Genomic DNA, 23,785 nt, shown 5'->3' on the forward strand with positions numbered 1-23,785 from the left:
CAGTTTACCTGAAGTATAATTATACACCCGTGTGTCATTTTACCACTGGAAAATTTACTGCAGGATTCACTAAGTGCACTATTGCACAAGAATGAATCCCTCAGTAAATTCTTATCAAGGGCTGGGTCCACAATGAATAAAATCACCCTCCCCCCCACCAAGACCCCTGTTGCAGCAGCTCCTTCTTTATAAACAGTGGCAGAGGGAGGGTGAACTTGACCAGGGATCAGGGGAGGGAGTTAGAACTTAAGACTTGTTTCTTTTAAACATGAATTGAGGATCAGGAGTGGGTGGGTGCATTATTTTAACATCACTAACCCCTTACTCTCCGAGCACTGACTCACCTTAGCAGGCCACTGCTCCCAGGGGAAATTAAAAAACCACTTCTTGAGATGTTGTTAACTTTCAATAAATAATGAAGGTCACAGAGTTTAACACAACCTGTTTTATTCATTTTGCATAATGAGCTGCTCTGCATGCATGTGGACGATTCACAGCTCATTATTTTTAACGAGCACTGTGCTATTCTGATGAGGTGCTGAGTTAGTGGCAAATAAACACAGCTAAGTGAATATAGACCCCTTCCAAGGGTGTCCAACCTTGGCCCTCACCAGGTCAGGTTTTCAGGATTTCTCTGAAGGCTCTTGGTACTTTTTGTTGTACTTTGGACTTTATCTGATACGAGGTAATTATAATTAATTGCCACGTGTACTGAGGAAAATGGCACAATTCTGGTGTGTGTAAAAATCTACTTTTACAAGATGGTCCCAGGGTCCATGCTAGGGGGGGGGGGGGGGGCTCACTAAATGGTACATAAATACATAAGTATTGCCATACTGGGAAAGACCAAAGGTCCATCAAGCCCAGCATCCTGTTTCCAGCAGTGGTCAATCCAGGTCACAAATACCCGGCAAGAACCCAAAAATGTACTGCTTATCCCAGAAATAGTGGATTTTCCCCAAGTCCATTCAATAACGGTCTATGGACTTTTCCCTTAGGAAGCCGTCCAAACCTTCTTTAAACTCCGCTAAGCTAACCGCCTTTACCACATTCTCTGGCAACGAATTCCAGAGTAAGATCTGGCAATTATAATTTGACTAAAGGAACCCGGAGCATGGCCTGTTTAGGTAGTAGGATAAAATTCTCTCAGCAGGCCGTTTCTACTATCTCACTCAGTCCCATCTAAACTGAAGATGGTCTCATATATCGAGAAAAGCTGCTCTACAGGGGATTTTACTGTCTTCAATCTAAAAAACCAAAGGTGTGAGAGCTCTAAGGTTTTGTGAGCCTCCTTTATAAACGGGGGTCATACAAATTAGACTGTGGATGGTGGATGTATTAGGCAGAGGGAGCTCGAGAGATGAGACAGGGGAGGGAAAGCACAGCTGCTGATTATAACATTTTTATTTTACCTTGTTTCTTCAGTTCTCCAAAGCAATGATCGCACACACGAGCTGGCTGGTTTTTCAGGTATTCTAGGCTGTGCTTGTTAGCTGAACAGGCTTGACAGACAATCTGAAACCCAAAATACACGTTTTATTACATAAGTATTACCATACTGGGAAAGACCAAAGGTCCATCAAGCCCAGCATCCTGTTTCCAACAGTGGCCAATCCAAGTCACAAATACCTGGCAAGATCCCAAAAAAGTACAAAACATTTTATACTGCTTATCCCAGAAATAGTGGATTTTCCCCAAGTCCATTTAATAACGGTCTATGGACTTTTCCTTTAGGAAGCCGTCCAAACCTTTTTGAAACTCTGCTAAGCTAACCGCCTTTACCACATTCTCTGGCAACAAATTCCAGAGTTTAATTACACGTTGAATGAAGAAAAATTTTCTCCGATTCATTTTAAATTTACAACATTGTAGTTCATCGCATGCCCCCTAGTCCTAGTATTTTTGGAAAGCGTGAACAGACGCTTCACATCTACCCATTCAACTCCACTCATTATTTTATAGACCTCTATCATATCTCCCCCTCAGTCGCTTTAGCCTTTCCTCATAGGGAAGTCGTCCCATCCCCTTTATCATTTTAGTCACCCTTCTCTGCACCTTTTCTAATTCCACTATATCTTTTTTGAGATGCGGTGATCAGAATGGAACGCAATATTCGAGGTGCGGTCACACCATGGAGCGATACAAAGGCATTATAACCCGGGGTATGGGTAAGAAGAAATATTAAGGTTAAAATTGAATTCTAGTCCTCAAAACACTCTCAAGAATAACAAATAATCAAACACAAAAACAAGTGCTCAAGGACAATGAAAAGTAAATTTTATATCGCATCCGTCGTTGGTTTAATCATGACTTGATAATGAGTGTGACTTGAACAGACTGGATGGACCGTTCATGTCTTTATCTGCCGTCATTTACTATGTTACCCATTCTTTTCAGTCCTGGCAAGATCATAATGGAAAACACACCTTCCCACAGGCCCTGCAGTGATGTCGCCTCCAGGTGAGGGTGAATTCACTAGTGCAGACCATACACATCGTAGCCCTGGTGTCAGGAACCCAGATGGGAGCTTTGGATCCCAGGGGGCTGTCCTCCTCTTCCTTCTCTGGGTCAGCCTGAGAAAAACGGAAAGGAAATCCATCAAAGAGAAGTAACTGTGTGGCAATGCAATCAAGAGACAGAGCTTGGGTGAAACTTTGGATGCAAGTCTTGGCCAAGTGCCCGCACAACAGCAGCTAAGTTCTTTGATCACCTACTTAATCAAAATGCTGCAAACTCTGGGGTTCGGTTTCCTTTTTATTTGATGCCTGTATCAGAGTCAACAACTCTCCAAACAATGCACTCTATCTACTTATTATTTCTATAGCGCTACAAGACATACGCAGTGCTGAACACCATACACAGAAGACAGTCCCTGCTCAAAGAGCTTACAATCTAAGTAAGACAGGTAAACAGACAGAACAATTAAGGGTAAGGGAATAAAGAGGTGAGGATAAAAGGACAGGGCAACTGAGTTAGGAGTCAAAAGCAGTGGTAAAGAGGTGGGCTTTGAGTTTGGGACTTGAAAACGGCTAAAGACGGGGCTAGACGTACAGGCTCGGGAAGACTATTCCAGGCGTGAGGTACAGCGAGATAAAAGGAACGGAGTCTTGAATTAGCAGTAGAGGAGAAAAGGACGGATAAGAGAGATTATCCACAGAACGGAGTACCTGAGGGGGAACGTAGGGGGAGACAAGAGTGGAGAGGTACTGGGGAGCGGCAAAGTGAATGCACTTATAGGTCAATAGGAGAAGTTTGAATTGAATACGGAAACGGATAGGGAGCCAGTGAAGTGACTTAAGGAGAGGGCTAGTGTGGGCATAGCAACTTTGGCGGAAAATGAGTCGCGCAGCAGAGTTTTGGATTGATTGAAGAGGAGAGAGATGGTTAAGAGGGAGTCCGGTGAGAAGTAGGTTACAATAATCAAGACGAGAGGCGATAAGAGTGTGGATAAGGGTTTTGGTAGAGTGCTCAGATATGAAGGAACGGATTTTACTGATGCTATAGAGAAAGAAACGACAGGTTTTGGCAATCTGTTGAATGTGAGCAGAAAAGGAGAGAGAGGAGTCAAAGATGACCCCAAGGTTACGAGCTGATGAGACAGGGAGAATGAGAGTGCCATCCACCGAAATAGAGAAAGGGGGAAGAGGAGAGGTAGGTTTAGGGGTAACACTCTGCTATTATAGCCCTTGGAAGAAAAGGGATGATAGTAGTAGGGAGCTGAGAAATAAATCTAAAAGACCTTTTGTTGTTTTAAGCCTTCTAAGGTTACCTTGGTTCCAGTTGACTGATGTGGTTGCATTTTAGCCTGCTTGGGGGGGGGGGGGGGGAAGGCACCATTCACTCCACACAGTCAGCACCAAGGTCAGCGGCTTGATATGTCACACTTCCACTGGCCAAATGTATACAGGAGTCAGGAGGCACTGAGGCGATACACCAATGTCTAATAAAAGTACAGTATCCATATATACAAATGATCGCTATACCTCTTCAAGACTTTTACTCGGATTAAATGTAATCTTTTTCTTTGTATGGTCTTCGATTGCCCTGGAAATAGCTTCCAGCCACTCATCTCTTTCCACAGCTGAACTGTAAGAATCAAAACAAACAAATTATGGTCATTTACTGCAGATGTGGTTTCCTATCCATCTGTTAGATTTTTTTTTTTTTACACTCTGCAGTGGCTCAGTGACAGTCTGCAAAACCCCACATGGTTTCTGCTCCACTGGATACTTGTCTCAGCTACGTGTCCCCTTCTAGCTTGTAACTCTCCCAATGACTGTACTGTAATGTTATACCCTCTGGCTTTCAACACAACCCAATACTACCTGTGACACCTGAAGACCAGGTAATAAGTGCAACGTATCCTACTCTAGAATCAGAAAAATTACCACTGAGGGATCTATAGTTCTGGGGACCTACTCCAGCTTCAGAAGGATTATGGGTAGTAGCAAAGGGTGTGATTGCCGCACATTGGAAACAGTCATCTGGACACACAGAGGTGGACTGGTTGAAGCTTGTGGCTCATATTCGTAAACTGGAAATACTTACTGATCAAACTCACGGGAGATGATCCGGACATGGAAATATAGACTCATCTTGCTCTTTTATGTGCATGTTCTAGGGTGGGGGGGGGGGGGGCACTATTGGTGCAAGGGAAAAGCCTGGAACTTAACGGAGGGCAGTGAAAGGCTGAAGTTTGCCTAAGGTGCACAATACCCTTGCACTAGCCCCGACGGTACCCCTATATACCACCTCTCATTTCCAACCAACAGTACACAGCAGGCACTAGTTTACTTTCCTGGTGCACCAATGTGCACAAAACCTGGCTGATGCAACTCAAATGCGATCTACTGAAAATGCATCAAAACGGAACCACAAACTGCAGTGAACACACAAATATCAGCTCATTCTACATAAGTACATAAGTAATGCCACACTGGGAAAAGACCAAGGGTCCATCGAGCCCAGCATCCTGTCCACGACAGCGGCCAATCCAGGCCAAGGGCACCTGGCGAGCTTCCCAAACGTACAAACATTCTATACATGTTATTCCTGGAATTGTGGATTTTTCCCAAGCCAATTTAGTAGTGGTTTATGGACTTGTTCTTTAGGAAACCGTCTAACCCCTTTTTAAACTCTGCTAAGCTAACCACCTTCGCGACGTTCTCCGGCAACGAATTCCAGAGTTTAATTATGCGTTGGGTAAAGAAAGATTTTCTCCGATTTGTTTTAAAACTTACTACACTGTAGTTTCATCGCATGCCCCCTAGTTTGGCAGTTTGTCTTCTGACACTACGTTACAAAGACACAGCAATCTCTTCCCTTCCATCTCATCTTCTGAATCTGTCCACACGGCTGTCTCTACCTACAATGAAATTCTCTCCACTGCCCTGGACACCCTAGCACCTTCTGTCTCTCACCCCACTAAGCGCATTAATCCTCAGCCCTGGTTAACCCCTTGCATCCGTCACCTTCGCTCCTGCTCCCGATCTGCTGAACGACTCTGGAGGAAATCTCGCACCCTGCCAGACTTCACCCATTACAAATTCATGCTTTCCTCCTTCCAGTCTTCCCTATTCCTTGCCAAACAGGAATATTACTCTCAACTAACCAATTCTCTTGGCTCCAACCCTCGTCGCCTCTTCGCCACCCTCAACTCCCTACTTAAAGTGCCCTCCGCTCCCACCCCCCTTCACTCTCTCCTCAAACACTAGCTGATTACTTCCGCGATAAAGTGCAGAAGATAAACCTTGAATTCACTTCCAAGCCTTCTCCTCCCTGTGACTTCTTAACCCACTCCCTCAACCAACCCAACCTGGCCTCCTTCTCTGAGATCACCGAAGAGGACACTGCTCGCCTTCTTTCTTTCTCTAAGAGCACCACCTGTTCCTCTGATCCCATTCCCACCAACCTGCTTAACAACATCTCTCCTACAGTTATCCCCTCAATCTGTCACATCATCAACCTCTCTCTCTCCACTGCTACTGTCCCTGACACCTTCAAGCATGCTGTAGTCACACCACTTCTCAAAAAACCTTCACTTGACCCCACCTGTCCCTCCAACTACCACCCCATCTCTCTTCTACCCTTCCTCTTCAAATTACTTGAACGCGCTGTCCACAGCCGCTGCCTCGATTTCCTCTCCTCTCAGGCCGTCCTCAATCCACTTCAATCCGGCTTTCGCCCACTACACTCGACAGAAACAGCACTCTCTAAAGTCTGCAATGACCTGTTCCTTGCCAAATCCAAAGGTCACTATTCCATCCTCATCCTCCTCGACCTATCGGCCGCCTTTGACACCGTTAATCATAATTTACTTCTTGACACACTGTCCTCATTCAGGTTCCAGGGCTCCGTCCTCTCCTGGTTCTCTTCATACCTTTCCCAACGCACCTTCAGAGTATTTTCTAATGGCTCTTCTTCCACCCCCATCCCGCTCTCTGTTGGGGTTCCTCAAGGATCTGTCCTTGGACCGCTTCTTTTCTCGATCTACACCTCTTCCCTGGGCTCGCTGATCTCATCACATGGTTTCCAGTACCATCTCTATGCTGATGACACCCAGCTTTATCTCTCCACTCCCGACATCACAGTTGAAACCCAGGCCAAAGTTTCGGCCTGCCTCTCTGACATCGCTGCCTGGATGTCCAACCGGCATCTGAAACTGAACATGGCAAAGACCGAGCTCCTTGTCTTTCCACCCAAACCCTCTTCTCCTCTTCCCCCACTTTCCGTCTCTGTTGACAACGCCCTCATCCTCCCCGTCTCTTCAGCCCGCAATCTCGGAGTCATCTTCGACTCCTCCCTCTCCTTCTCTGCCCATATCCAGCAGACAGCTAAAACCTGTCGCTTCTTCCTCTTTAATATTAGCAAAATTCGCCCATTCCTCTCTGAACAGACCACCCGAACCCTCGTCCACTCGCTCGTTACCTCTCGTCTTGACTATTGCAACCTTCTTCTCACTGGCCTCCCGCTTAGCCATCTATCCCCCCTTCAATCTGTTCAAAATTCCGCCGCACGTCTTATCTACCGCGTGAATCAATACTCTCATATCACCCCTCTCCTCAAGTCGCTTCACTGGCTCCCGATCCGCAACCGTATACAGTTCAAGCTTCTCCTATTGACCTTCAAGTGCACTCAATCTGCAGCCCCCCTTTACCTCTCTACCCTCCTCTCCCCGTATGTTCCCACCCGTAACCTCCGCTCTCAGGACAAATCACTACTATCTGTACCCTTCTCTACCACTGCTAACTCCAGACTCCGCCCCTTCTGCCTCGCATCACCTTATGCCTGGAACAGACTTCCCGAGCCCATACGCCATGCGCCCTCCCTGCCCATCTTCAAGTCCTTACTCAAAGCCCATCTCTTCTCCCTTGCTTTTGGCGCCTAACCACCTTCCCCATTCATGTCACCTCCACTGACTACATAGCTTATAACCTTTAGATTGTAAGCTCTCTTGAGCAGGGATTGTCCTTCCCCATGCTAAACTTGTACAGCGCTGCGTAACCCTAGCAGCGCTATAGAAATGCTAAGTAGTAGTAGTGGTAAGACGGTCTCTACATAAAGCATTCTTGATTGCTACAGGGTTCACCCCTCCCCCCCTCCCTTTTCAGGAAAGTAATTCACTTTCTTTTTAAATACCTGGCAGATAAGATGAAGGATCGTTCAACACTTTCAATGTTTAACTCATTTTGATAAGCCTCCTGGGTTGGTTTTCGGACCTAAAGATGGGAGGAGAAAAGGACAACTTTCTAGGTCATTTTTAGCTTTATCTAAAAAGGCTGGTGAGACCTGTGTAACCAACAAATCTAAACAAACAAATATCTCCTCCATCTCCCCCACCCCTTTTTACATTCCCCTTTCTGACTAGATTCCGTTCACATACCTTCATTCCAGCCAACGAGAGCATGTTGTTGAGTTTGTACATTCCCGACTGCACAGGGGTTGTATACAGGAGAGCATCATTGAACTACAAACACAAAATTGTGAGTTAATCCCAAAAAGGCCACACCACAATGCAGTAAACTGTAGAAGTTAGCAAACTCTGTCAAAGGTCGAAGGCCATCTTTCATCTCTAGCTCACTGCAAGGCCTGTACCCACAACCAGGAAGGGTCCTTAGGGGCCTTCTATAAAGTCGTGCAAAAATATAGACACCACAAAGGGGTGACCGTAGTGCCAACTCTTTAATGGCATTAGGTTGTATCTAACCCGTTAACTAATACTTCAACAAAGTGGCCCTGCTGTTCCCATGTCAATGGCAGTCGTAAGTTGTCACACCTAAGTGCACTTTGTGGTGTGCTTGACTCATAGTATTCTGTGTGCATTGCTAGACACAACGCCCATAACTTGTCCATGCTCTGCCCACAGGTACGGCCTACTTGCATTTGCACATTAAGCTACGTACACGCCATGTTTACAGAATAGCGACTAGTACGCATGCACGTTATTTGCAAATGAAGGGTGCCAATCCCATACACGCAAGTTCAAGTATTCTGTAAACATTGGCATGCAATTGGCACCTTGATTTAGGTGTGCCTTATAGAGTTTCCCAAAGACACGTGGGGGGTAATTTTATGCCAAGTAGACTAGGTCAACGTTCCAAAAAATGTGCCAATTTTATTTATTTTGCTAAATTCAAATAAGTGGAGTGGAGGAGTGGCCTAGTGGTTAGAGCACTGGTCTTGCAATCCAGAGGTGGCCGGTTCAAATCCCACTGCTGCTCCTTGTGATCTTGGGCAAGTCACTTAACCCTCCATTGCCTCAGGTACAAACTTAGATTGTGAGCCCTCCTGGGACAGAGAAATATCCAGTTGTAATGGAAGTGAATTTTAAAGATTGTTTTTCAACTCTGTCTTTGACCGAAAGTAACTTTTCTTGTAAATACAAAAAAACAAGTTGGAATGCAGAAGATAAAACACAGCTCTAACTAATTTGGTATGCAAAGGGGAGGATGGCACTTATTTCCCAGGCCCAGCTTGGCCACCTGGACTTGGGAAAGCATGTGACCACTTTCCCACAGACCTAAACAGAGAAGCATTAGCTGTAACTTTCCCTAGCTCTGAATATGAGCTCAGAGCCTAATAAAAAGGGAGGGCTTGTCACAGCGGAGTCGGGGGTTCATCTGTGGGCAGACGTGTCGTGCAGAGGGTCTGTTCCTGGTCTGAAGCTCCTAGCTCTCGCTGTGAACCGGGCCCCCCCAGCTGATGATAACAGCCTGGATGATGGAGACCAGTGATGTTGTATGTATAGTGTATTATTGCTTCCTTTCCTGGTCTAAGAACTCTTAGCATTGCTTAGATGTAGAAACTAGTGATGTAATGGTTGTTTAGCTAATCATTGTATATGTGCTAACCATTGTATATATCTTAATCATTGTAGAATTTAGCTCCTCTAATAAAGGTTTTATTTACTTATTACGAATCCAAAAGAATCCACGGTAATTACTGAGCAGTCTGTGTTAGTGAGACAGGCTGTAAATCCATAGCGTTAAACCACTGTACCTGAATGTAACTCACCTTGGGCTACTACTGAAAAAGGTGTGAGCAAAATCTAAATAATAAATAAATAAAATAAAATAAACAATGCATACTTCAACACTCCACTTGAAACACAAAATGTATCCCTTTCTCTATTGTAACAAGGAAATCATGAAACTTAAGAAATACAAAAGGCAACCATGTGCCCCCCTAGATAGAATCTGAAATCCATTCCCAACAGCGCACAAATTCTTACCTGCTCCAAAGAAGGGGAAAAAGCGTGCATGTTTTCTATCTGTGCCAAGCATATTTGATAAAATATACACATAGATTATAACCCTGTGGCACACACTAAGTACATTTGGTAGAACAATCACACTAGGTGGAGAAACACCAATCCCTACGATCGTAACACAACAAACCAAGGAGTAGGGTGAAGAGCTGCCACTTCCAAAAACCACAAGGGAAACGTGAATTTGACTGACATGTTTCCCTTGTGGTTTTTTGGAAGTGCCAACTCTTCACCCTACTCCTTGATATGTTGTTTTTACATACTAAGTACGTGCCATCTTCTCAGCACACGTTATGAGCACAGTTGGCCACGGAGTTTTATGAATGTCTTGCTCAGCATCCAAAACATGTTTCACATGCAGAGAATGTTTTCACAATGGGGGGAAACCTTTTGTAAATAAGCCCTCTGGGGACAGGGAAGTACCTGAAAGTAACTCGCCTTGAGACAACGTAAAAATGTGAGCTAAATTCTAAAAAAAAAAAAAAAAACAAGGATGCAAATAAAATAATGCTGAGCCTGAGGATTCACTGGGTCCTCCGAAGTCTCTCCACAGCATGTGAAGGCAGAGGCATCGCTATTATTGTTATTATTATTGTTGGAGGGGAAATTGCGATGCATAAACTATTCAAGTAAAACTATGCCAGTGACTTGTTTTGATTTTTTTTGTTTTTTTTTAATGTTATCATACCTAGCCATGCATGAACCAATCACCACTCACATACCGACAGAAGGGTGACATTTTGCAATGAGCTGCGAATTATTAATGCATTTTTAACGTGGCAGTAATTTGCATGCTCACTGAATACTTATGAACCCTCTACCCCACACCTAATCACTCGACAACGACTATGACTTAGACCTAGCCTTCCATCAACTCCCCCCTATGCTATCCCTCAACAGTGCATTTTTGTCTAGCAAAAAAGGTGCCGGTACTCAAATGCCAGGCCACCCTTCAGGGGTGGAGTGATCATTGAGGGACCCACCCTACAATAGCCAGGACCCCTGCAACCAGTCATAGAATCTATGACAAGGCAGAATTTGTATGCAGAACCTGAGCTCTTTCATTAAAATGCGAGAACCATGGGTCGAGTTTAGCAGACAGTGGAAAAGGTGCCGCCAGTACTCAGTACCCCCAAGTACCCCCTCAAAAAAAGCCCTGTCCCTCAAACTATTCCCTCCTCCGACCTCTCCCACCCCCTTATACTACTACTACTACTACTATTTAACATTTCTAAAGCGCTACCAGGGTTACGCAGCGCTATACAATTCAAACATAGAAGGACAGTCCCTGCTCAAGGAGCTTACAATCTATCCCTTGCTCATTTCAACCTTCCCCCTCCTGCCTCTCCTACCCTTCTTACTTGCCCATCCTACCTATCTGCACATCTCCATCATTAATCTGTTATACCACTGCTTGTACTCTCTCTGCAATACCTTGTAACCCCATTACTATGTAAGCCGCACTGAACCTGCCTCGAGTGGGAAAGCACGGGGTAAAAATGTAATAAATAAATAAATAAATACTGCCTTCTGTGGGCAATTTTTTTTGCAGAAAGCCCGCAGTAGAAGCCATGCAGTCAATGGCTCTAACACACGGCTTTCTCCATCAACTTCTACGTTCCTAAAACAATGGAGAATTAATCGACTTTCCCAGGATCACAAGCAGCAGCAGATCAGAATCAGGCTTCCCTGGTTGTCAGCCCGGTGCTCTATCCACCTAGGCTATTCCTCACTTTTCTTTTTGATAGTTTTTAATTATCTCTCAAATAACAGGCTTTCCCCGATACTCGCTGGTTAACAGTTCGCCCTCCAGAACCCAAAACCCAATTTGGATGAACTGGGAACAATGTGAACGTTTCAACTTTTTTAATAAGCTGCCTAAGGAATAAAGTGGAGTGGAGGAGTGGCCTAGTGGTTAGGGTGGTGGACTTTGGTCCTGAGGAACTGAGTTCGATTCCCGCACAGGCAGCTCCTTGTGACTCTGGGCAAGTCACTTAACCCTCCATTGCCCCATGTAAGCCGCATTGAGCCTGCCATGAGTGGGAAAGCGCAGGGTACAAATGTAACAAAAATAAAATAGATACTATTGGAGATTCTACATGGAATGTTGCTACTATTGAGATTCTGTTGCTACTATTGGAGATTCTACATGGAATGTTGCTATTCCACTAGCAACATACCATGTAGTAGGCTGCGCAGGCTTCTGTTTCTGTGAGTCTGACGTCCTGCACGTACGTGCAGGACGTCAGACTCACAGAAGCAGAAGCCTGCGCGGCCACATTGGTGATCTGCAAGGGCCGACTTCTACATGGAATGTTGCTAGTGGAATCTCAAATAGTAGCAACAGTGGAGGAGTGGCCTAGTGGTTAGGGTGGTGGACTCTGGTCCTGGGGAACTGAGGAACTGAGTTCAATTCCCACTTCAGGCACAGGCAGCTCCTTGTGACTCTGGGCAAGTCACTTAACCCTCCATTGCCCCATGTAAGCCGCATTGAGCCTGCCATGAGTGGGAAAGCGCGGGGTACAAATGTAACAAAAAAAAAAAAAAAGTACAGTGAGATTTACATGGCTTCTTACCAGGAAAAACATTCGAGGCTGCATGACCTTCCTGGACAGCTTCATCAAAGTTCCTTCTTTCAGGAAGACCTGGTCAATGCAAAGTGACAAAGATTAACTTAGTGCATATGGGAAAGGGCACACAGTTCATGGAAAAGTAGCCCTTGCCTCTAAGATACAGCGTATATAAACTGAGTTGTGAGTAATCTGGGAATAACTTTAACTGCTGATGCTAACATAGTTTTAAGGTTGTGGTTTCCACCACAGGCATGCAGGAATTCACTCCCCCGTGATCTGAAAGTCTGCAAGACATCTGATTCAAAAGGTGTTTGCGTGTGGAAATGAACTTAAGAACATAAACATCACCATGCCGGGACAGACCAAATGTCTGTCAAGCTCAGTATCCAGTTTCCAACAGTTGCCAATCCAGGTCACAAGTACCTGGCAAGATCCCAAAAGAGTAAAACAGATTTTAGACTGCTTATCCTAGCAATAAGCAGTGGATTTTCCCAGGTACATCTTAATAATAGCTTATGGCCTTTTCTTTTAGAAACTTGTCCAAACCTTTTTTAAACCCTGCTAAGCTAACTGCTTTTACCACATTCTCTGCCAACGGATTCTACAGTTTCATTACATGCTGAGTGAAGAAATAGGTTCTCCGATTTGTTTTAAATTTCCTACATAGTAGCTTCATTGCGTGTCCCCTAGCCTTTGTATTTTTGGAAAGAGTAAACAAACGAGTCACATCTACCCGGAGGGAGGCGAGGAGTTACAGAGTACATAAACATTTTCTCTTGAGTCTAGGCTTTTTCCATTTCTATAATTTTAACTGCTTTTCCAAACTAGCTCTCGTCTCAAACAATGCACCATTATTTTGCTCTCTCTCTCTGGGACTTTCCACCCCTCCTCTTCCCACCCACTATGCTATCATTATTTTCCACAAAAGACATAAGACTTAGGCCCTCCCTTCAGCACCAAAGTCAGAATGTTAAATTTCAGAATGGATGTGCAATTTTAGTCATGTTTTCCCAGAGACGGTCACATATGACAAAGGCAAGGTCCCGGTATTCACCTAATCCTACAGAATTTCTTCCAGAGTTTACTCTGAGGCACAGTTACTTTGCATCTGCGTACGTCTGGAAATTAGTTTCTGCTCAGTCGAAGCTTAGAAACAAAACGGTAATTCCCCAGATGGTTTCCATTTCCTGATGTCTATCCAGTACTCCTCGGGGAAACTACCTGCAGAATATCTGTCACACTGACAGCAGTGGCTTAGCTACGTGGGGCCACGGGGGCCTGGGCCCCTGTAGATTTGACCCTGGACCCCCCCTGCCGCCGGCAACCCGCCATCGTCTACCTTTGCTGGCGGGGGACCCCAAACCCCGCCAGCCGAGGTCCTCTTCTTCCGGCACAAGGTTTCGTTCTGTTCCTGTGAGTCTGACAGCCGCAGAACGAAGCCTTGCGCCGGAAGAAGAGGACCTCGGCTGGTGGGGGTTGGGGTCCCCCGCCAGCAAAGGTATGCGACGGCGGCTTGCCGGCGGGAGGGGGGGTCGCGAGGGTCGGCGGCGCTGGGGGGGGGGGGGGGGGGGATAAAATGTGCTCCCTCGCCTCGGGCTCTGGACTCCCCCCTCCTGCCGAAGTCTGGCTACGCCCCTGACTGACCGTATCAGAGGTTGAAGGCAAAGGCTTATGTCATTCAAGTAAACTTCAGATCAGGCTTTTAATCTTATAGCTATCAGGCTCGCAAATAGAAGAACTCAAGAGGGCTCAATAATATTCAGCTGGCGGCAGCTGTCCACCGGCAGCGCTAAACGTGGAAATTCAATGCCGGGCCGTATCCAGGCACCGGCACTGAATTTCCAGGTTTGCGGAGCCGGCATTTAATTGGCTATGAGCTACGGCATAAAGATAGGACCACATTAAAAAGTCCATCCTTTTTATGAAGTTAACCTAGCCGGTTAAGGGGTCCTTTTACTAAGGTGCGCCGAAAAAAATGGCCCGCGCTGTTGTACACGACAGTATTGGACACGCGCAGGTCCATTTTTCATCGCGCCTACAAAAAAGGCCTTTTGGGGGGGGGGGGGGGGCCCAAAAATGGACATGCGGCAAAATGAAAATTGGCGCGAGTCCATTTTGGGCCTGAGACCTTACTGCCACCCACTGAGTTAGCGATAAGGTCTCACACGTTAACCGGGCGGTAATCATCAGCACGTGTATAATGCCAATTATTGCCCAGTTAGCGCCGCGCACCACAAATGTTCTGGGGCACGTAGTGGGCGAGCGTAAAAAATGAAATTACCGCCCGGGCCATGCGGTAGCCGGGCGGTAGTTCCGAATTGGCACGCATTGGGCGCTCATAGACGCCTACGCGGCTTAGTAAAAGGGCACCAAAGTGCTTAAAACTGACACTTAATGGGCAAAGTGTTGACTTCGCCCCTGGAACGCCAACAAATTAGCCGGTTTTGAGTTCGGGGCTAACCAGCTATTTTCAACCGTACTAACCAGTTAAGTGCCACTGAAAATGACCAGCCAGCCCCGAACAGACAATTTAAGCGTCTCGGAGCCGTTTCTGGCCTGTTCAATATCGACCCCTGAATCTAAAGTGTGTTTGTGAGTGCTGCACAATTATGCAATCACACCCCTACTGTAGAATTTCAACAAAAATAAATCACCTCTAAGTGATGCATTTTACAAAGCTTTCTTTAGTTGACGTTTCGCTGCATAGTTCACGTTTGATTTTGTACACTTAATATCACGCAAGAAACATAATAAGCTGGGGTGACATGATATTGAACCCATCTGAAAGTGTTAAAACAGTATTTTCAGAATTGACCCTACTGCTAGGCGAACCAAGGTATTCACCTAACGTGCCAGAATTTGAGGGGTGGGGGTAGGCAAAAGACAACCAAAAAAGAAAACTGAGTCAGATGTGCAAGGTGGTGGAGTCTGTGCTATGACTCTCTCTCTCTGTCCTGTTTCTTAAGGTCAGCACTGTGATAACATGCAGTTACATGGGGTGAACACGAGAACAGGACAGGAAGTGCCGCCCTGCAGCCAAGCAGGGCTGCTGAGAGAGTGAGCAGGGCCGCCCACTCCCCGAATCAACTTCGCCGCCACCACCACCCCGCCCACCGTACCTTGGCTGGCCCCGCCAGCTGCAGGCAGTGCAGCTCCTTCTTCAGCATTGCCTGCCCCTGTGGCTGCTTCCCTCAGGTCGCACATGTTCGGTCTGAAAACTGAGCATGCGCGGCCTGAGGGCCCAGCAGCTGTTAGGAAGGCAATGCAAGGGGGAGGGGGGTGCTGGAGTTTTCTCTCTCCTGCTCCTGTTGGGACACGATCACCCGGGTCCCATCAGGAGAGGGAGAAAGACCCCAGCGCCAGGCCCCCCTTGGAGGCCCAGGCAATTTTGCCCCATCCCCCTCTCAGCGGCCCTGCAGCCAAGCATTTTGAAGGTGCTCGCTGTGCTGACCTTAAGAAAGGACAGAAAGAGCGGCCAGTAAGTTGGAGTCAGTAGAGGAGGCACAAGGCTCATTTTCCTATGGTACACAGCAGGGGCAGTGGGAGGGGGCCAGGGCCCAAGGTGGTGGGCACATTTTGGTCTTCCACCCCACCGCTCCCCCCCCTGCTGACCTGCAACTTCCTACCCACTGCCGCAGCACATACCTTGGCAGGCGGGGGTCCTCAACCCCCGATTGCTAAAGCGTTCTACAGAATCGGTCTCCGGCGCCACCGTGTTGCCTGCTCTGTCTTCCCTTCACGTCATGCGCGCTCCTTTTAGTGAAATTGAGCATGCTCAGTTTCACTAAAAAGGAGCATGCCGGACGCGAGAGGAAGACAGAGCAGGGCAGCAACGCAGTGGAGCCGGAGACCGGCGCTGGACAACGCTTCAGCGGGTGGGGGTTGGGAACCCCCACCAGCAAAACCAGGGGCCCACAGGACATTTGGGGGGGGCCCAGGCCCCAGTGGCCCCACGTAGCTACGCCACTGGTACACAGTACTCTTGCACTGGCCCAGAGTATTTTACTAAAGAAACTGATAAAGGGCTTTACCCTTCCCGGCTGTACGATTTCATGATGGCCGTTTAAACTGTACTGAATCTGCATCAGCTTCTGAAAATTATCCTGAAAAGAAAGAAAAGAGAAACACAGGCTGAATTCAGCTACATCACTTCAACGTGATAATAAGAAACTCTGAGGCAGATTTGAATGTATCTACTTACTCCCTGCTTCATGATATCGTTGGCGTGGTTGGCTACTTCTATGACGACAGCAAGAGCCACTGAAACAAGCACAGCAGGACCTGGTTAGAGACTAGTGTCCAGCATTTGTTTAAACACAAATCATGCATTCCAAATAGAAAGCTAAATTATGATTTGGATAGAGAACCTTTCATATTTTAGGTGACAGAAGTGAGGGAGGAGTGGCCTAGTGGTTAGAGTGGTGGACTTTGGTCCTGGCGAACTGGGTTCGATTCCCACTGCAGGCACAGGCAGCTCCTTGTGACTCTGGGCAAGTCACTTAACCCTCCATTGCCCCATGTAAGCCGCATTGAGCCTGCCATGAGTGGGAAAGCACAGGGTACAAATGTAACAAAAATAAAATAGATACTATTGGAGATTCTACATGGAATGTTGCTACTATTGGACATTCTACATGGAATGTTGCTATTCCACTAGCAACATTCCATGTAGAAGGCTGCGCAGGCTTCTGTTTCTGTGAGTCTGACGTCCTGCACGTACTCACAGAAGCAGAAGCCTGCGCGGTCACATTGGTGATCTGCAAGGGCCGACTTCTACATGGAATGTTGCTAGTGGAATCTCAAATAGTAGCAACAGTGGAAGAGTGACCTAGTCGTTAGGGTGGTGGACTTTGGTCCTGGGGAACTAAGGAACTGAGTTCGATTCCCACTTCAGGCACAGGCAGCTCCTTGTGACTCTGGGCAAGTCACTTAACCCTCCATTGCCCCATGTAAGCCGCATTGAGCCTGCCATGAGTGGGAAAGCGCGGGGTACAAATTTAAAAAAAAAATCTGGTAGTGGCCAGAAGTCTAAGTGGTCAATGTGAAACGAGTTGGTGGCCCCAGCCCACTTCCCGATTCAAATTCTTTTTATTGGTATTTAAAACAGTTTAACAACTTTGCTCAAAAGTGTTACAAATGTTTTTAAAGATGTACTAAACAATGATCTGAAATATCCTTAAAAGAGAGCATTATTGATCATCTGAAGACATATATTTAGCCAATTTTCCCCCCATTTGCAAATAAGAACTATGCATTGAATATTTAGGGGTCTTTTTACTAAGGTGTGTTAACAAGGTATACAAAGGGCTGCACAGCGTTCCGTGCACTAAATCCATTAGTGCATCTTAGTAAAGGGACCCCTTAAATTCCAAAATACACTCGTATTTCCTATATAATGCTATACAGTTCCACCACATAACTCACACGTCTTTCCAATGATTATTAAATTTTAAGGCTATTCCAATTAAAAAAAAAAAAAATCAAACAAGTGCTTATCTGCTTTGGTACAGGAGATGAAATTGCTAAAGATATCCAAATAACTAACTTGATGGATGAATCCTCTGTAACATGCAGAATGTCAGTGATCTTGTGCCAACCATAAAATATTCACTTCAGCCAGTATCAGTGCTAAACTTAATAGACGGGGTTTCTTCCAATCAAATTCTTATTATTACCCAGCTCCAACTGCTTTTTCTCACTATCCTTACACAATCCTTAAACTTCAATTAAGCTAAATGTAATTTTGATTACAAGAGAAAATTTTTGGCTGAAAGTAGAAAGTAAAAAGTTTAAAGATTAAAAAAATTATGGATCAATGACGAACACATGCCCACCATAACAAAGTGCCTGGCTCACATAAATATAGCCTGAATGGTGGTGACATGGATGTCTGATAGATCCAATACGCAGTACCCCTTAAGCATTGTGTAAGGATAGTGAGAAAAAGCAGAGCTGGGTAAAAATAAGAATTTAACCATAAAATATTGGCACACATAAATGTAAAAGGGAGCCAGGTACTTTATGACAGGACCAATAAAAATTACCATCTGTTAGACCACACCTCCAAGATTTAATTGGGGTCCGTAAAGAACGGTGATATAGAAAAAAAAATAAAAATTGGGGAGCTGGAAGTCACAAAACAGCGACCAATGCACAGTGGGGATCACGTGCAAATGAGATGCACTGATCTCTCTTTGTGCCTCGAAGCTCTCGAATGCATTTGACAGCTTGCACAAAAGGCGCAGAAATGGGAGGGTCATGGGTGTTTGGGGGCGGAGCATAGGCGTGGATTTCAGCTATGCACGCAATTATAGAATAAAGAAGGTTCAGCGCGTAGATTTAGGTAGGGGCATTTGCACCACGTTTTTTGTTGATGCAAATGGACGTGCTTAAGTACTATTCTATAAATCGCACATAATTTTGGCGCAGGTTACAGAACAGCGCTTAAGCGGGGGGGGGGGGGGGGGGGGGGAGTTTAGTGCGCCAATTTTTTAGGAACTATTTATAGAATTCACCCCAGAATGTCTTAGAAGGTGATAGAAACAGACATCATCTTACACAACTCTCTCCTTTGCAAACTTCTGCAGAAGTACTTCCGTATGGCAGTGCTACCAACCTCTGGGTCAGTTTCGTTATCACAAACAGATAAAGCTACCCCACCTTTGGAAGTTTTGAAAACGTTTACCTTGGGTATCCTTGTAGTCCGAAGATTCTTCCGAAAGGTTCTTTAAATAATCTACAAACCCAAATGGAAATCCATCAATGCACTTGTCAAAAAAATCAATGAAATCTTTGGGCAACAAAGTTTTGCAAAACGTAATAAAACACGAACGGTAACAGGCAGTTTTCTATACCTAAAACTTTCAAAATGGCTGGTATGGTCCAACTTTAAATTAATGCCTCCCCTAGTATAAATTTAGATTTCGTAAACTCGGTTCTCGGGACCCTTGATCAGGTCTGATTTCAATATAATCAAAATATGCAATTTAATCTTGCTGTTTATAAAATACGGAAATATCTTGAAAATGATACCTGGAGATTCCAAGGAAATCCTACTTATAATTCAGACAAAAAATGGTGCCCCAATACACATCGGAACCATACTGTATATCACCATGTCAGAAATACACCCTTTACATGAAACTCTAGGCCACAACGATTTCGGTGATCAGTTTAAGTAAAGTCCTGTGTGTAGGAAAGTTTCTGCTCAGGCTTAGAGCGAAATAATAGGGATTCTTTCAAACTGGCAAAAGGTAAATGCCCAGTTTCTCTTTTCTTAAACCACACTGACTATATATATTTACAAATTCATCTTTGCTGTAACAATTAATATGTAATTTTTGTCATTTTATTTCTAATAGTGTCCTTATCTGCACGCTTTCAAACCATTTCAATATACTCCTTTTTGGCATTTTGAACCTTTTACACTAGAAGCATAAGCAACACTTATACAAGGTCAGTACCATTTGCCTCCATTCATAAAAATACACATTACTTCAATTCTTTGAAGGAGTAAACAAACATGTGGACAAAGGGGAGCCGGTTGATATTGTGTATCTGGATTTTCAAAAGGCGTTTGACAAGGTACTTCATGAAAGGCTACAGAGGAAATTGGAGAGTCATGGGATAGGAGGAAATGTCCTATTGTGGATTAAAAACTGGTTAAAGGATAGGAAACAGAGAGTGGGGTTAAATGGGCAGTATTCACAATGGAGAAGGGTAGTTAGTGGGGTTCCTCAGGGGTCTGTGCTAGGACCGCTGCTTTTTAACATATTTATAAATGATTTAGAGATGGGAATAACTAGCGATGTAATTAAATTTGCTGATGACACAAAGTTATTCAAAGTCGTTAACTCGCGACAGGATTGTGAAAAATTACAGAAGGACCTTACAAACCTGGGAGACTGGGCAGCTAAATGGCAGATGACGTTTAATGTGAGCAAGTGCAAGGTGATGCATGTGGGGAAAAAAGAACCCGAGTTATAGCTACGTCATGCAAGGTTCCACGTTAGGAGTTACGGACCAAGAAAGGGATCTGGGTGTCGTCGTCGATAACACACTGAAACCTTCTGCTCAGTGTGCTGCTGCGGCTAGGAAAGCGAATAGAATGTTGGGTATTATTAGGAAAGGTATGGAAAACAGGTGTGAGGATGTTATAATGCCATTGTATCGCTCCATGGTGCGTCCGCACCTTGAGTACTGTGTTCAATTCTGGTCACCGCATCTCAAGAAAGATATAGTAGAATTGGAAAAGGTGCAGCGAAGGGCGACTAAAATGATAGCGGGGATGGGACGACTTCCCTATGAACAAAGACTAAGGAAGCTAGGGCTTTTCAGCTTGGAGAAGAGATAGCTGAGAGGAGACATGATAGAGGTATATAAAATATTGAGTGGAATGAACAGGTGGATGTGAAGTATTTTCCAAAAATACTAGAACTAGGGGGCATGCGATGAAACTACAGTGTAGTAAATTTAAAACAAATAGGAGAAACATTTTCTTCACCCAACGCATAATTAAAGTCTGGAATTCGTTGCTGGAGAACGTGGTGAAGGCGGTTAGCTTAGCAGAGTTTAAAACGGGGCTAGACGGTTTCCTAAAGGACAAGTCCATAAACCACTACTAAATGGACTTGGGAAAAATCCACAATTCCAGGAATAACATGTATAGAATGTTTGTACGTTTGGGAAGCTCGCCAGGTGTCCTTGGCCTGGATTGGCCACTGTCGTGGACAGGATGCTGGGCTCGATGGACCTTTGGTCTTTTCCCAGTGTGGCATTACTTATGTACTTATCTATTTTTAATCTTTCCAAAAATACTAGAACTAGGGGGCACGCAATGAAGTTATTAAGTAGTAAATTTAAAACAAATCAGAGAAACTATTTCTTCACTCAATAGGTAATTAAACTCCGGAATTCTTTGCCAGAGAAAGTGTTAAAAGCAGTTAGCTTAGCAGGGTTTTAAAAAGGTTTGGCTAACTTCCTAAAAGAAAAGTCCATAAACCGGTATTAAGATGGACTTAGGGAAAATCCATTGCTTATTTCTAGGATAAGCAGCTTAAAATCTATTTTACTGTTTTGGGATCTTGCCAGGTGCTTGTAACCTGGATTAGCCACTGCTGGAAACAGGATACTGAGCTTGATGGACCTTCGGTCTGTCTCAGTATGGAAATACTTTTAAAACAAATAGGAGGAAATATTTTTTCACTCAAAAAATAATCTCTGGAATTCGTTGCCGGAGGATGTGGTAACAGTGGTTACTGTATCTGGGTTTAAAAAAGGTTTGGACAAGTTCCTGAAGGAAAAAGTCTGTTACTGAGATGAACATGAAGGAAGCCACTGCTTGTGCAGACATGGGTAGCATGAAATGCTGCTACTCTGAGGCTCTACGTGGAATGCTGCTACTAATTAGGTTCCTGTCAGATACTTGTGACCTGGATTGGCCACTGCTGGAAGCAGGATACTGGGCTAGAAGGACCATTGGTCTGACCCAGTATGGCTATTCTTATATGAATTTTGACTGTACGATAATTTGATCTTTCCAGACTCCTGAGGCAGGCACGTATAGCCGAAACACGGTGCCATGTCAAGTCTTTACTCTATATCCATAAAGAGTGTCGATTCTACTTTTTGGCATGCCATGGTTTGTTTGTGAAGAGCCGTCATCCATTTTCCAATCCTTTTTCCAAAAAGGTAAGTGGCAGGCCGTAGTTTGAAGAGACACTACTCTTGGGGTAAGAAAGCAGCTCATTTCTGAGGAGCACGGAGATCACAAGCATGGAGCAGGGGCGTAGCCAGACAACCAATTTTGGGTGGGCATGGGCCCAAGATGGGTGGGCAGAAGAACTCTGCCTTGTCCCAAAAGTGATTTGGTCTCTTCCTCTCTCACCTGAATGCTATATGATCTCTCAAACATCCCCCTCGCCTCGCAGACCTTTTAAATAGATTTTCACCAGCAGTGAGCAGTAACTAATACACCTGCTCATGCATGGTGTTTGCTAGGACCAAAAACTGTCACACCCCTGACTGGATCAGACAGGAAGCAGACTGCAGAAGACCAGAGTAAACAGTCTGTAAACAGGGGGATACGTGATAACATTTAGAACGCAATAAGGAATAAAATTAGGAGAACAATTTTCAAAAGGGACTTGCTGCTGGGGAAACAGGGGGTTTATCCACAGAGAAAACAGCTTTCAAAACTGCTCTCCCCCAACAGTGTGGGGGAAAAATGGCACAGCTGGGAGACAGAGCTGGTGCCATCCAAGCATGTATGCAAACGGAGGTTAAACTCCCAGCCTATACTTCTCAGTGATTGTTTACATACTCACTCGCACAAAGGAGTGACTCGGGCTGCACATACTGTAGCAGGACCTTTATCCACTCCTCCCCTAGCTGAGATAATATTTAACCATCTCTCTGACTTCAAGTGCAACTTCCTTTAAATCAGTCACCTTACTTTCTTTCTAACTCTTCTTACCCTCTTACCTATCTATACGTTCCATCTTTGCTTTACCCTTTAGTATCAATTAAAATGTTCTACTACGTATTGTGTTGACACTGTAAGTAGTCTACTATGCCATACTTTGTATTGTTATTTGAATATTTTTACTGCTGTAACTGCCTATTGCTCATGTTTGATCTATTCTTACTGTACACCGCCTTGAGTGAATTCCTTCAAAAAGCCGGTAAATAAATCCTAATAAATTAATAAATATCCACACTTCCCTCTGGGCAACAAATTTTCACTGGGAAACTCTGCAGGACGTTTTACTTTGAAGACTAGCTTACAGACCTATAGATACAGGTACATGCAAGCCTGCAAGATCGGAAGAGGTGAGACCAATGAATGTTGGTGTAGCTGAGTAGGACAGCTTAAAAGGCATAGTGGGGAGAGATATACAATGAAACCAGGTACCCATTCTATTCTTTTATTTATTATTATTAGCATTTGCATAGTGCTACCAGAAATAGTCAGGGGCCGATGCTCAGAACTCCCGCACTAAAGCCAACAGCACACATGCCATACTGCCAGAACAGCGCCGAGAAGTAGATTGCCAATGCTCAAAGGAAATGGTATTCAAATTATATGTGCACTGTAAAAGCAGGGGGATGTACTTGGCACATGCACAGAAGAGTTTCATAGTAAGCACAGCTCTTGTGCGCATTCACCAGGCAAACCCGAAAGTGAAGAGCCCATGGCACCACTCTCCTGCGCCTTTAAATATAATCTTTATCTTTTTTTTTTTTTTTTACTTGGAAGGCTTATATTTAAGCACAGAAAACAGGTGTCAATATGTGCTTTCACTTTCAGGTTTGTTTGGACTCATGCAAGTTTCTTTCTCCAGTACTGGCGCTTAAACATTTCCAAGGGCTTTCTTCCGCTTCCAAAAGAAATCAAAACCAGCAGATTTTAACCTGAAAATCAAAAGACATCCTCTCTTCAAACCCC

General features: G+C 44.8%; 1 protein-coding gene across 1 annotated transcript in view; it reads right to left on the reverse strand.

Annotated features, from left to right (window-relative positions):
- The window catches only part of FGD6 (FYVE, RhoGEF and PH domain containing 6), a 170,444-nt gene that overhangs the window by 16,363 nt on the left and 130,296 nt on the right, over positions 1–23,785 (reverse strand). Inside the window, exons 9-17 of the mRNA XM_030214964.1 lie at positions 19,025–19,075; positions 16,541–16,599; positions 16,371–16,442; positions 12,343–12,411; positions 7,883–7,966; positions 7,639–7,718; positions 3,984–4,086; positions 2,427–2,573; positions 1,413–1,515 (exon numbers count right to left, since the gene is read on the reverse strand). Of these exons, the coding sequence (XP_030070824.1) occupies positions 1,413–1,515; positions 2,427–2,573; positions 3,984–4,086; positions 7,639–7,718; positions 7,883–7,966; positions 12,343–12,411; positions 16,371–16,442; positions 16,541–16,599; positions 19,025–19,075 (768 nt within the window). The remainder of the gene's footprint in view (positions 1–1,412; positions 1,516–2,426; positions 2,574–3,983; positions 4,087–7,638; positions 7,719–7,882; positions 7,967–12,342; positions 12,412–16,370; positions 16,443–16,540; positions 16,600–19,024; positions 19,076–23,785) is intronic.

This window comes from Microcaecilia unicolor, chromosome 9 (genome assembly GCF_901765095.1).
Source record: "Microcaecilia unicolor chromosome 9, aMicUni1.1, whole genome shotgun sequence".
In the NCBI taxonomy this organism is placed as follows: Eukaryota; Metazoa; Chordata; class Amphibia; order Gymnophiona; family Siphonopidae; genus Microcaecilia; species Microcaecilia unicolor.